We start from the raw sequence: 15,138 nt of genomic DNA on the forward strand, positions 1-15,138 counted from the left end.
ACGAACGAAAGTTTCGAACGTTTTTCTCGCAATTCTGTAACACATTGAATCTTTTGAGAGTATCCGCACTGCCGACGAAAAAATTCGTGAGAATAAAATATCGCAATCTGCAAATTTTAACCGACAGGCCCTAATAAGTACTACCAGGGAAATTGATTCATAGGCGTACGTGATTGTCAGATTATGTCAAACCAAGCTGACAGAACACAACTCTTTGACTTGACTGGACCAAATTCCGAAGGTCTGCCATCTATTTATGAATCAGTAATAATTTTTGTGACGGTACATTGAAAAGTAATAAAATATGTTAAAGATCGAGGATTTATCGACGATAGATGTAGTGATTCGATTGAAAATAAAAAGTATAGAAAAACTCATGAAGAATCAAATAAGCAATAAACTTGAATACGCACTTAATTTTTTTATGAACCTTATAGTTTAGTGAAATATTATAAAGATGGATAGATTTCCATTTAAGAATAGATAGCTGGTACGTTCATTAATTCTCATATCTCTGGCCCACACCGACATACATCACGTTATTGTCTGCCTAAACATTATATTATTTTAATGCCAACAATGTTTTGGTTAGAAGTAATAGTGAACAAATTTTTTTTGTGATTACACTAACAAGCTAATTTTTTGTGAGTAGCTACGTTTTGATAAGACGAACAATATTTTTATTTTCGAAAAATCTCGAAAGTGGTAGCTAACAGAGATAGAAAGGATTTCATACTTTGACTTGATGGTCCCAAAATATGGATTGTCAACCAAGTTTTGTTGATTATAGAACCCTAAAACGGAACGGAGCTGATTTTTTGTATATTGGTTACTACCAATTTACAGGTTACTAACCTTGTCCTACAAATAAAACAATCCATATTTTAGGACCATCAAGTCAAAGTATGAAATCGTTTCTATCTCTGTTAGCTACCACTTTTGAGATTTTTCGAAAATAAAAATGCTGTTCGTCTTATGTGTTCTAGAGCTCCCGTACTATAACTAATATTTTGTCTTTACATTTTAATATTATTATAATAAAATGTATTTTCAGGTATAATGTAAGTTAGCCTACAAAATATAATATTATGATGATAATATTATGGTTGTGATACACAAAACCTTGTTTCAAGATTGAAAAATACTGCAGATGTTTACTAATTCCCACAGTAAACTTTTCTCCAGTAAGCTGTTTAAAGCTGCCTCGAGGCCACCAACAATGAAAATTAAAGTAGGAAGCACTATCCAATCCCTCCCCTGAGAGTAAAATGTAGCGAAAATTTAAATTGACGCCAACTTTCAAAGAAATTTTGTTAAGTAACAAAATTACTTTAACTTTGCAAATTGCATTGTTGAAATATAGTTTTTGAACAATATTAAATTGTTTTACGAAACGATCACGTAGGTATTATGCTTTTGCTTTTATGTACCATCGAGGAAATTTATTCTTAGGCAGTTGACAGACCAACGTCAAATTTTGGTCGGATCACGTCAATTCAATGTTAATTGTGATCTGTCGGCTGGGTTTGACGTAACGCGACCAAACTACGTAGGTCCCCCATCTGCCTAGGAATCAACTTCTCTGATAGTACAACTCAAATATTACAAAAGGCTTTTGAAAATTCCGTTTACTTATCTTGTCTTCATCGTATCTCGTCTTTTTCTCCGTATATTTTTAGCATTCTCGTTTACGTCGTGTAAATCCCGTACCGTAAAATGCGTTTACAGCCAAAACATTATAAATATTCTGATATTGATAGCTCCACGGAGACCGAGCACAATGTGAGCACATGTTGGAGCAATCACTCCTCTTTTATCATTCATAAACTTTGGCCCATTCATCATTTTTATGTCACTCATCTCGTTGCCCAATTAAATTGAAAATTTTCTCTCGTTTATGGCTGGTTTACACGTATTAACACTTAAGTAACATCGTGGGGTAAATTTTTACCCCACTCGCATAAAAACTGCAATAATATTTTTTGTATCGAAAGTACATTTAATGCCTTTTAAGTATTCTCAGTATAGCGCACATTTATTTATAGATTTACTAGCTGTTACCTGCGACTTCGTCCGCGTGGACTTTAGTTTATAGCGCGCGGTGTCAACAAAATTTGAGTCAAATTTAAAAACTTTTTAAAACCCTGGTAAGTGGTACCCCTCTTAGGGCCGCGCTACACCGGAATGACAGCGCTGAAAGTGCTCGCCTCGCCGCTGCCATTCCGGTGTAGCGCGGCCCTTAATTAATCAAAATACCCAAAAACAGCTGTGCAGTGTGCACATAATCTATACTAATAATAACACAAAATATATTTAAGATTTTTTAAATTTTATTTTAATACACATCCAAGACCCAGGAACATTGAAAACTTTTTGTTCCGCCTGCGGGACTCGAACCCAGGACCCCCAGGATGAGCGCTGGCCACGCGCAATGCGAATTCATTTTCATCGATATTTTCATGGAAATAAGATATTTTCCCACATCAAAATGTATCCTATGTCCTTTCTCAGACTCTAGAATAACTGCGTACAAAATTTCATTGCAATCGGTTCAGTAGTTTTGGCGTGAAAGCAAGACAGACAGACAGACAGAGATACTTTCGCATTTATAATATTAGTATGGATAATGTGCTAGTCTAATGTAAATTGATCATAAATATAGTAGTTTTTTAACAATTATAACATTTTTTCAAGTTTTATGTGGGGTAAAATTTTATCCCACGATGTTAGTTATGTAACAAAAAATCACGATGTTACTTGAGGGTTAAGTTGATAAGTAGTTAACTAAAATTTAACTTAATTTTAAGTTATTAATTGCATGTAAACACAAAATTTTGTAGCAAGTAGCAAGTTTAAATTTAGTTAAGTAAGTATAAAGTTTTATGTTAAAATTTTGTTGACTCTCTATTGATCTACTTATTACGTGTATCGCCTCCGTGGTCTAGTGGTTTAGAGCTCGGCTCTTGACTCGGAGGTCGTGGGTTCGATTCCCGCGTTGGAAACATGTTATTTCCAAGTTTGGTTAGGATAATGCAGGCTGATCACCTGATTGTCTGACAAGTAAGATGATCAATGCGTCGGATGGGCATGTAAAAAGTCTGTCCTGCGCCTGATCTCTCGCCAGTTGTGTCGGTCTGCCGTCCCACTGGGTTATGAGAGTAAAGGAATAGAGAGTGCTCTTGTGTACTGCGCACACACTTGGGCACTATAAAATTACTCCTGCGTAGCTGGCCTGGTTTCCATGAAACCGGCCACCGTCACCGAAACCGGTGTGGGAGCTATTATTATTATTATTATTCTGTCATTTGCCGCCCGGCGGTATGTCAAATCCCACCCCTGTCTGTCGCGTGCCGCCCGGCAGCACACATAACACCACTCATATTACGCGCGTATTTTATCGCTATCATATTTCTATCAACACTTGAATACGTTAGAGAACGTACTTGACTGTTTAATTTATTGCCTAACGTTATTGAGTCATTCACAATGGTAAGAAACATAAGACCTTTTTTTTTGTTGACAAAAAAAGGGTCCGCCCGGTCCGTGTAAACCAGCCATAATATAAAACCTATTATGTCAGTTTTTGGAGTTGGAAAGATATTTCAATATTTATGCCTTTCGGCTTCTTCATTAGTCGTAAGTCGTGTAATGTTTTTGTTTTTATCCCCATAAATATGTTAAATTATTATTTAATTTTATAATATTATTTAAAACCTAGACTTATAAAAAGCTCTATTCATATTATAATCACATTACTTATGTAAATAAATATTCTATTGAAACGTGTTTGAAATCGTACCCCTTGTTTGATTACTCTTCTCTAAGAACATTTGGTTATCAAATTACTTTTGTTTTTCCTCAGCCCGACAAGTTATTGTTACAATAAGGGGTAGAATACGATCCCGAATTTTTCCTTTTACGAAAAATTATACCAAAATTGTTTCCATGTTCCATGTGGGCTGTGGCTTATTACCAATTTTGCCAAACATGTTATCTGTAGGAAAAATGAAAATTCAGTTTACGACGATAAACTGTACCTATTACAGACACAAGAGTGAAAAAGTAATTGTTTTAATTTCTCCTGAAATTCTTATTGTAAAAATATGGCTGAAAATAAGATTTTTTTGGCAGTATTACTGTACTTATATTATAATACTAGCTGTCCCGGCAAACGTTGTTTTGCCATAAAATTATTTTCCCTATTTTCCTGCTTTTCTCTTGAAGGTTTTTCTGATTTTTTTTCTATAGACCTCACGGAGCCCGAGACCTTTCCAACGAATGCAAAACCGTGGAAATCGGTTCGTGCGTTCTGGAGTTATAGCGCCAGGAAGGAAAACCGAAGGAAAATGTCGTGATTCTAGTGTTTCGCCATAAAGCAGGGAGCACAATGGCTCTGGTGGCAGAACCAATAATGGCAATCTTAGGTATTATTTTCGGTTAATAAAAATTTTTCGAAAATTAATGTCTAAAACAAACAAATATAACAGTACCTGAACTTTGTAGACATTTTACAAAAAATAAATACACTCCCGGGGGAGGCAACATGTGCGCAATAATCATCAAAACCTATTTTAAAAATGCTTCATAAAAATAAACATAATCAATAAGTAATAAAATAAGTCTTGTCTTCTAAATTACAAAATTATAAAAATTCCCGGTGACTCTGCTGGTAATTTTCGCCGGTAAATTTGTCATGACCTTCTTCGCCCTTAGACTCCTGCAAGATGACGTCTCGTACTTTATCGTCTAGCCTTGCTGGTTCAGCCAGCTTCCGACGTAGTGTGCGGTGTGGCGGTCCGGCCGACGTTCAAATGTTTCGTATCAGAAATTTCGGACAATGTGCGGCCGGGCTAAAGGTCTCAGCAACCAGGCCATAAGCTCCAAAAAAAATAGTTGTTACACTATTTGACAGGATTGGACAACAAATGTTTGACATGTAATAAACAAATCAGCATCTACTGAAATGATAAAGTATTCATTAATCATTACACATATCGAGTTTTCATTGTTTTTAAGATGTATGCTGCTATTCGGGACGGAAACAAATCCAACAAATCAAAAACCATGGCAATCGGTTCAGCCGTTCTCGAATTATAAGTGTTGTAACAAACACGACTTTCTTTTATATATATAGATTATCCATATTAAATTGTACGCACGTTATCTATGTAGTAATTTCAAAATGATGCTTAATAAGCAAGCAGCTGCACGAAGGTACAGCTTGAATTTAGCGGAAAAAACCTAATACTTTCAAGTACATGCACTATCACTATAAGGTTGGGGTTGCACCAGAGGCGTGGTTAAAGTTAAAGTTATGGTTATAGTTGGATATGGCGTCCTGTAGCTTTAACTTTAACCGGAGAAATTCACAGATGTCTGTTGCGTTTTATTTTTATTGAAGCTACAGGTAACGGGATTGAGTGTATAAAAAATTGAATTATCCGTTAAAATCGTCAGGAAAAATATAACACTGTAAAACACAGTTCAGATATATGTATGAGCGGAGGTTAAATATGGCGTCCTTGGACGCCATATTTAACTTTAACCAAAGATTTTTATATTTTGCACTGTAGTTATAGTTAAAGTTATAGTTAAAGTTATTTGGTGCAACCCAATCTAAGAAGCTTACAATTCCAACTTCAACTTTATTTAATTTATAATAGAGAAAGTTTATAAAATTTAATTATAAACTTGACATAATTTTATGAAATAAATAGGTGTAATATCTGAAAACTGGACTCCAGATGCTTTGAACGTGAGTAGGTAGAGCAACTAGCTTAGTGGAGTGGTGGAACTAGCAAATCAGATTTTTCATAAGCTATGTGTTTATAAAGAATAAAAAATTTATAATTTTTAGTTGTAAAAATATTGTATTGCAAACAAATGGCAAAAATTCGTTCTTAATTTTTAATTTTTATAAATAAAAGTACTAGATAATATACTTAGAAGGAACGTCAACATGATCCAGGGGGGGGGGGGGGGGCAGCTGCCCCAACATGTTTGAGCTATTTTTCAGCTTAAAATAGTAATTAAGTACCTACCTAGGTGCCTTTTCAGCTGAAAAATAACTCAAACATGTTAAATATTTTCATATGAGACATGAATGATTTCGGTATTACGTATGTATGAGAATTTCGATGGTACCCGGCCTCTTAAGGTAGCTAGAGCAATGAAAATTGTAGATCGTCCGAAATCAGAATCAACTGTAAGCACACCTTGATGTAGAATTATTGGAACTACTATTTGATTTGATTACTCTTCTACAGTATATTATTTCGATGCTGTCAGAAGCGTTGACGGCTGATGCATCAAACTAAATAAAACAATTTTGCAGGTGGTTAATAAAATTCCCCGGCTTCGATATGGAGCCACGCGACCGCTCCTGCCTCCCCAACTCGTTCCCCAAGGACATCCCGGGGACGTGCTACTTCCTACACAAGTATACGCACCCAGGGACGGACCCCGACGCCACTCAGGTACGTACCACGTGCTGACTTTATTGAATTTGGCCGAGGCTTATCGCTGTCAACAATATTTTACGGCCTTCTTGAGGTTTAATAAAGAGTGGCTTCTTATATTGATGATTTATCAATTGTGTTGTGTAATGACGAGGTCGGAATCTAAGGTTATCTAGGTACTTATATCGAAAATCCCGTGTGGCCAACAATATTACACACAAATAATAATAAAAACTAGTGATGGACCAAACATTTGTTTCAAATTTGGAATTCGGCATATTCGGCATGTTTACCAAGTATTCGTATTCGGCCGAATATTCGGTCAGGTAGGTCCTAATTTATTGTGATAAATGAAGCAAGTTTTTTGTGGCATAATTTAAATAATTGGGTCACGTAGGTAAATATTTTTTATTTATTTATTGAATCACGGGATTTTTTCTGCTCTCTTAAATTAATTTCGGGATTTGAGGCATGTTTACATTATTATTTTTCTGTATGAGATCAATGTAAGTACATATTAAACAACTCTACCTAATTCCGACCTCAGGTAATAATTTCTTGATGGATTTTCTAAATTCTATAAAAGAACGAGATTTTCTAGAATATAATGTTACAGCTCCTTCGCTTTTGTTTGAGATTTTTGGCCTGTCAACAAGGCCTCAAAGCTTTTAATGGTCGTCAATAACGTTAATGGCCTTGTAGAGAAATGTAGAGATTCTCCAAGTGTCTAAACACACTATGCCGAATTTCCGAGGCGGAAATTCATAATTACGTTAGCAATGTCAAACGCATACAATATAATTATTGACATAAGAAAGGGCCAGGCTACAACACTGCGTTGCGGCGTCGCATCGCATAAACAACATCGCACAGAAATGCGATGCGATGACGGAGCGCAAAATTTCATTGGAAATAGTCACTGTCGCATCGAAAATTTCCACGATTCGTTCTGCGGCGTCGTAGATTTTTACGATGCGACGTCGCAACGCAGTTTTGTGGCTTGGTCCAAAGGTCTTTGATATATCGCGACGGATTTTTGGCACGGTGTGTCATCGGTAATTTCAAATACATTGCAGGCGGAATCAAGCCGAACTTCCGCCGCGGAAATTCGGCAGAATAGACACCAAGAATTTGCTCTCGAGCAACAGCGAGGGAACTTCTCAACTGATCCAACATGTCTAGGTTGCGTAACGTAACGGATGACATATTATTATTTATTATAAATGGCCATGAATATATTATTATGCAGTCTGTTAATTCTGGCTAAGCAAAGCTATAATCAAGAATTTAAAGACTTCTCGTTATTTTGTTTACTATAAAAGACGCTATTACAGGTAAAGCATATCGAAGACGCGCTCAAAGATTTCGGTATCGGACAGACGAAACCGGAGGAAGTTTATAGCGAAGAAGAACCAACATAGTTGTAGAAAATATAGTAGAATAAGTCATCGATACCTGTCTAGACTCTAGTCATTGTACTTAACATTCCATATTAGGTACTAAATTGTTTATAGAATATGAGAAAATGCATAAAACCCCTTTCTGTCTAAGGATTAAAAATTACAATGTAAAAAATACTTGTATTAAAATAACTACATGTAGCTTATAAATAAATATATTTCAAAATAATTGGTGTCGTTATGAATTATAATATTACTGTTAAAAGTGACTGAGGCGCAAATATGCTTATTATAGTAGCCTAACATATTACGATAATAAGTTTACTTTTGATTTTACTTTCTCTTGAAAATGTAGGCACTTAAAAGCAAAGGTTATTTGCAAGTTTATGCAAAGAGCGCTTTAGGCGAAATAAAATACAAGAACGAGCTTTCGCAGAGTTTCAATTTTTCTGCGAGATTTAAATTCTAACAAGATACGAACGTGGTAGAAAATTAAGCGTTTTAGAGTTTCCATCAAAAAGTTTGGACCGATATTGAGAACCGGATTAATTCGCTTCGTTTAGCTGTTAATATTTTTGTTTTGTATTCGAAATTATAAGTAGAAAACTAAAACCTTTTGGTAATATCTATGTTCAAAATACTTTTACTATATAAGTATGTATATGTAGGTACTTAATTACTGATATTACACGCATTGATATTGTTATTTTTAAGGAAAAGACCCAATTCAGGTAATCATTTTCGATCAATTTTTCAGTGGTAACTAATAAGTAGGGCCCGGATTTATATGTAAATACCATCGATCCGCCATTTTTAGTTTACAAATTTTGAAGGCAGGCATCTTTCGTGGTCATTTCGTGTCCATATAGCTTCTTATGTCGATGGTATTTACATATAAATCCGGGCCCTACTAATAAGTAATAAGCAAGCATTGACACTGAAGCACAAATCACTAAAATTTTGTGGCGATTATATTACGGATTCAGGTTTTTAGAGCTTTGAGATATTATAGCCTAAAACAAGTAAATTATAAGAATTTTCGCTTTGTAATATATTATGTGTATTCCTTGTAAATGTTTTTCTCGTAGCACAAATTTCAAATGATATTAGTAGTGTACTTAAAAGCTTTACGATATCTTTTAAGGAAATGTAAATAAGCGATCTGGGATAATTACGACTTATTTAATATAATATATCTCATAAGATATAGATATATAGATTCGGCTTAAGATATCCCTTTACGCCAGGGCCACACTAACAGAGAACGTCATTTACGTTTTACATTAATAAATGATAACCAAGACTTTTCCATACTTAAGACTTTACAGAAAACATATTTTAGTACAATTATTAAAATAATACCAAACAAAAAAATCCATGCTGGACTGTAATGTAAAATTGACAACTTTTTTTTGCGATTTGTTCAGCGTTTTTTTTAATATCAAGTATCCTCCAAATAAATGACGTTTTCTATTAGAAGAATGATCCTTATATTATATAAGTCAAATTAGCTGGTAGAGTAAAGTGTGCTTATTTTAGAGGAAAAAATCTTATATAATTTATTTACTTAACATAAAAATGTTATGTTCAAAAGTGTTTAATCTTGAAATAGAGAATAAGTACCTAAATTTCAAGTTAGCTTTTACAAGCAACTATTTTATCTCCTTTTGCCATCAAATATTTGAAGAAAAAAGATTTTATTTTGAATATTATATTATTTAATTTAGTTTTACAATCCAATTATTACAAGGAAATTTATAATTTTACAGCTTCTACAAGTTCCTACTGTAGTTATTGTATCAATGTTAATAAATAGCTACAAATAATATTATATATTTTTAAACCTTATTGTTAAAAAGGGTTTTATATAAATTACATTTACTATAACAAAACAATGCACGGTATCTCTTTTACTCACCTATAATTGTTTTAAACACACTGCGGGGCTAAAATGATCACATTTAGCAATTCCTCTCAATCAGTAATTCAGCAAATGAATTGTCAAAACTGTCAAACTTACAAATGTCAAATCAGTACAAAAATACAGAAATGAATTGCAAGCAGAGTTACATTTTGCGATTTTAGAAAAATGAATCATATTATGATTCATATCATGATTCTTCAAAGCGACCATTTTAGCCCCGCAGATTCCTTCTTCATGAACATACGTATTTTTTACACTATCATTAATGATATTATACTTTTGTAACAATTATTAAACTATCGTATTCACGAAAAGACAGAAGAATCCCGACATTCTCAGTTATGCAGAAAAATATTAGTAGTTTCGTTTTCAGGCAAAATATCTATACTCCTTTAAAAGCTGTGTAATTATTATAATTATTAGATTTAATTAATGTTGTATATTGACTTCTTTCTGAATAAAAGCGAACGTTCTAAAGTAGAGTACCTTATTACTATCCATTTGTATATATGGATCCTATATTATTATAATTACTATAATCTTATTATAAATGTGTAATAAATCTGTAAATAATTTTTACTAAAATTATATAATTAATGATCTAGAAGGTCTTTGGAACAACGTAATAAAACCAAAAACATAATCCCATCGAGTTTGGGATCATTTTTCATTCATATTGATGATTATTTTGAGATTTTTACTTCTTTTTACTCCTTAGTAATAGAACTTGTTTTTAAAAAAGATTTTATTTTTATTTTAGTGATCAACTAAACTTTTCCGTGAAAACATTTGTTGCATTAATTGTGGTTGCCATATTTCTTAATTTTAATTAATAAGTACTTTTATATCAGTTGTACATTTTTATTAAATTTAACGAGACAAAACTTTGCTTTATCATTATGTAGGTTATTAAGTTTTAGTTTCAACTTTATCTTGACGCATTTTATTAGCAATTTTGAGTCGTCTATGAGCTTTTCGCTAGTATATTTTTTTGTCATTTTAGTAATATTATTTTATTTTATTATCAAGAAAATAAAATTATAATTTAGGTTTAGTCCATCGCGCCTTAGATTTTTTGTCGATGAATTAAGAATTTGTACATTTTAGAATGTAAGAGTACGTGATGGAGGTGAAAGTGGTGAAACATTTAGAGAACGATTTGTCTCCACACCGCTGCGAATGTCGCCTGTGACAGTGAATGGCGGCTTACCTGTCTCGAGGGTCGAGGATTCCCGCCCCAAAGGTTGGAAATCTCTGATTTATGTGATAAAATGTTACTTTTAGAGTTCCGTACCCAAAGGGTAAAAACGGGACCCTATTACTAAGACTTCGATGTCTGTCTGTCTCCAGGCTATATCTCAAGAACCGCAATAGCTAGATTTCTAAAATTTTCACAGATTGTGTATATCTATTGCCGCTATCACAAGAAATACTAAAAACAAAATAAATTAAAAATTTAAGGGTTAGGTTCCCATACAATAAACGTGATTTTTCAAACATTTTTTGCTCGGTATCAATGATGACAACAGCTGCTGCACCTGAAATGTTCACAAAACATTCAGTTGTATTATTTTATACTTTAATAATTGTTGCTTAAATTAAAATAAAATTAATAATCAAGGGACTTTACAAAAATCACATTTTTTTACTATTTTTGCATAATGGTTCGGAACCCTTCGTGCGCGAGTCCAACTAGCAATTGGCCGATTTTTTAAATTTTATTAAAAGAGCTTTTTGCCATATTACGAGACTCCAGCCTCGTCGATTGTACCTAATATTAAATAAAGAATCTTGTACAAATCCTTTAATGCTTCATTGGCAGGCAAGAATGTTACTCATTAAATTATTTTCGAAGGAAGTTTGATCTCTATTAAAAATTAAATTGTCATAAGATGTATATTTTTCTCTAGTCTCGATCTAGTCAAACGGCGAATAAGTTAAGTAATGTAGAATTAATGTACACGTTAGACAATAAAGCTTAATCTATACTTTTTGCTGAATTTCAACTTTGAAATTTTCTTTACAAAAATACAAACATATTTGCTGTAGATTCATGTTTTATTTTGAAAAGATTTTATAGCAAAATGAAAATTTACTATCGCGCAAAAATATTTTAGAATAATTATAGAATGTTTATTCCGATAAAAGGTAGTCTAATAAAATATAATATTTCAGAAGGGAAACAATTATATTGTGTAAAAAGTTTACTGGATGCGAATTGATATTGCGCACCTTAAAAATACTTTGTGTGTATATTTCTATCCTATATTAATTGAAAAAAGTGACTATTCTTGTCAGGGATATAAGCCTTGGCTGACAATATATCAGTAGCTAAATTGTAAAAACGTATCTTGCTTAATTTTTGGCAATTTGACTACATAAGATAAAATATAGAGCCTATGTAGAAATTACTGCCTCAATGTAAATAGAAATAATGCGATATATGTCATTGTAAACTATATAAACTCGAAGGCTTCATTTTACTATGAGAACGTATTGAAGATTTTATCGTATTCCATTATATTTTCGATCAAAAATAGTTGTAGTCATAAGCGAAGTAATAGTACGCGTACACGGCCTTCTGTAAACTTAGTCGTATTACGTATCTAATAGAGCCTAGATGTATGTTTCACTAAAATAAGCTATTTTTACTTCACGCCTTCGCATTCCTATAAATGTTTAATATCTCCATAAAGAAACTATAACTGTGAAAGCACTGTTAGTGATCAATAAAATGTTTCTTTCATATTTTTTTGTTTTATTCTCCCATGGAATTTAGTATACTATTCTAAGTCAAAGACTTCTATTTAAACTAGAATTATTTGTTCTAAGTTATAACTAAAAACTCATTTCCCTATAATCAGATTAAGGGTTGTTTCAGACCGCAACGCGACGCGTAGATACATTTCTAAATTTATATGGATTTGACAGATTCGCAAGACTTCTCACGCAACTGAAATCTGTCAAATCCATACAAATTTATGCCGCGCCGCGCCTCGCCTCGTCGCGTTGTGGTTTGAATTGACCCAAAGTGTCAATTTATATTAAATAATATAACAACGTCTCGTCGCAATGTATTTTTAAATGTGCCATTAAAATTTTGAACAAGCAGCCAGCACTCAGCAGGCAATAGGCAGCATAAATGCATCCTCTTGAATTTACCTATATAATTTTCCCTTCAACTCAAGTAAAGTATGATTGAATTTCTTTAAATAATATGACCTACCTACTTAGAGTCAATTCAGACTGCAACGCGACCGGTAGAATATGCATTCCTAAATTCGTATTGATTTGACAGACTTCGTGAGACGTCTTGCAAATCGGTTAATTCAGTACAAATTTAATAATGCATCTACGCGTCACGTTGCAGCATGAATTGGCCCTTATATGACAAATACGACATACTCTAAGTACAATATGCTTTGGCAGACTGCTTACAAAAGGAAAACTTTGTTTTCTATTTTCGGATAAAGGCGGCGGCGTAGGCCTCCCCTTTTATTTCCGTCGCATAGCCAATATAGATTTTATCGTTTGTATTTACTTCATGTGGGTATTGTGAGTCGTTTGAAATAAAAAACCTAAGGCTGGGATCAGACCTAGAGTTTTCATTAGTAAAGAAGTAAAATGATGGTTTCTCTTCATTGAAAAGTTATACGGTATATTATTAGCTCGTAGCATTGAGAGCCACTGGGGCTAGAAAAGAAGATCCGTACCTCGCAGAGTAGGCAATTTTTTCACTAACACTAACCTAAGTAAGATTCTGCAAATGAATTAAATAAAAGTACCCAATCTCGTTTAGTCTGTTTATAGTCTAGACTCTATAAGACTCATTTGTACCTTTTGTGTAAAGCGTAACTAAATTTTTCAACTGTATCAGTGATAGTAGCTGGTAAAAAACTATGCCTTCTCTTTTTAAAATATGAAAAGCGTTCAGTATAAAATAGGTTATACAGTTTTTTCGCCAACATCCATTGGTAAAATTAGAACTATGTCTCATCTGTATTCGCCACAACTAGTGGTCCAACGTGCCCTTGTTTGTGTGTGTATGATTGTAAATGCCTACGCATAAGGTCTTATAATATTCGTATTTTAATAGAAATAAAGGAGCTTTATAATCTTCAATATAAAATTCTCGTGTCACAATGTTATTTACCGTACTCCTCTGAAACAGCTTCACTGATTTTTACCAAATTTTATGTGCCTATTCAGTAGGTCTGAGAATCGACTACTGGCTTTTTTTTATTAATAAGTGCATTTTTTGAATAAATAATAGTAAATTATTAGGGCCGGGACACAAAAACATTGTGACATGAGAATTTTATATTGAAGATTATAAAGCTCACCAAGTCCACCAAAGTCACCAAGGCGGGGGTGCGCGTGCGGAAGCCGGTATTCGGTCCTGTAATAATTGTATCTCGACGAATAGCCCTCGTAGTTCAATATTTAGTTCGGAACCGAAGTAATATAAATGAGGTTTACATTAATTGCTGGAGAATTAACAACCAATTTAGCAAACTCCCGGTTTTAATAATGGCTCACTCAAAAATTTCGCTGCATAATTAACGGTTGATCAAGTTATAATCAACAAAGGCTACCAATTTGGAGATCCATTAAAAGTTACAGCATAGAAAGCCCAAAATAGGAGAGATATTTACTCAATTTAGTACAAAATTTAGTACAAAACAAGGGTCACAATTATTTTTTATACAAATTCTGTCTTACAAAGTTTTGTTAATCGCTCCATGGTTTCAAATAGCTGCTTATCAGCTTGTCAAAAAAGAGGAGGTGCCCAACATAATCTTTAAATCACTTAAAAAGTACAAGACCTCAATTTATATTTAAAAAATAACATTTGTATCAGGGTCATAATATTTAAAGTGTAAAAACGTCTTCTGCGAAAATACGAACCGAAAAACCGCCTTTCTATCGTGATTTCGTTTAAAAAATTTAGTTCAGCGTCTACTCCACACTTTTGACAGTCTGTAGCTTTGTCTTAATTTCGTACTGGAATATAGTACATTATACGCACCTAGGGCAGGAAGACAAGAAACGTCTCAGTTCACATGTTATTGTTGGCCGAGGCGAAGCCAAGATCAACAAACATGTGATCTGAGGCTTTCTTATTTACTGCCCATAGCGCGTATACTATTTTTCTCCTCGACGGAGGCGAAAAACGGCAACATCGGTAAGCGCAGCGGGACGAAACGTGACGTTTTCCGCCCGGAGGTGAGAAAAAATAATTAAGAGGAGTGAAAGTTTGAAAAAAAATAGAAATTCCTTATAATATTATGTACAAAAACCGTCTTGTCGACAACCATCCTACATATTTTCAAAAATAAACTCACATCCCAATACG

At 33.6% G+C, this 15,138-nt stretch overlaps 1 protein-coding gene across 1 annotated transcript in view; it reads left to right on the forward strand.

The window, feature by feature from the left end:
* The window catches only part of LOC121726388 (head-specific guanylate cyclase), a 107,509-nt gene extending 99,491 nt beyond the window's left edge, over positions 1–8,018 (forward strand). Inside the window, exons 14-15 of the mRNA XM_042113733.1 lie at positions 6,335–6,476; positions 7,793–8,018. Coding sequence (XP_041969667.1) covers positions 6,335–6,476; positions 7,793–7,879 — 229 coding nt within the window. The 3' untranslated portion in view covers positions 7,880–8,018. The remainder of the gene's footprint in view (positions 1–6,334; positions 6,477–7,792) is intronic.
* Positions 8,019–15,138: the final 7,120 nt, after the last annotated feature.

Source organism: Aricia agestis, chromosome 4 (assembly GCF_905147365.1).
Source record: "Aricia agestis chromosome 4, ilAriAges1.1, whole genome shotgun sequence".
Classification (NCBI taxonomy): Eukaryota; Metazoa; Arthropoda; class Insecta; order Lepidoptera; family Lycaenidae; genus Aricia; species Aricia agestis.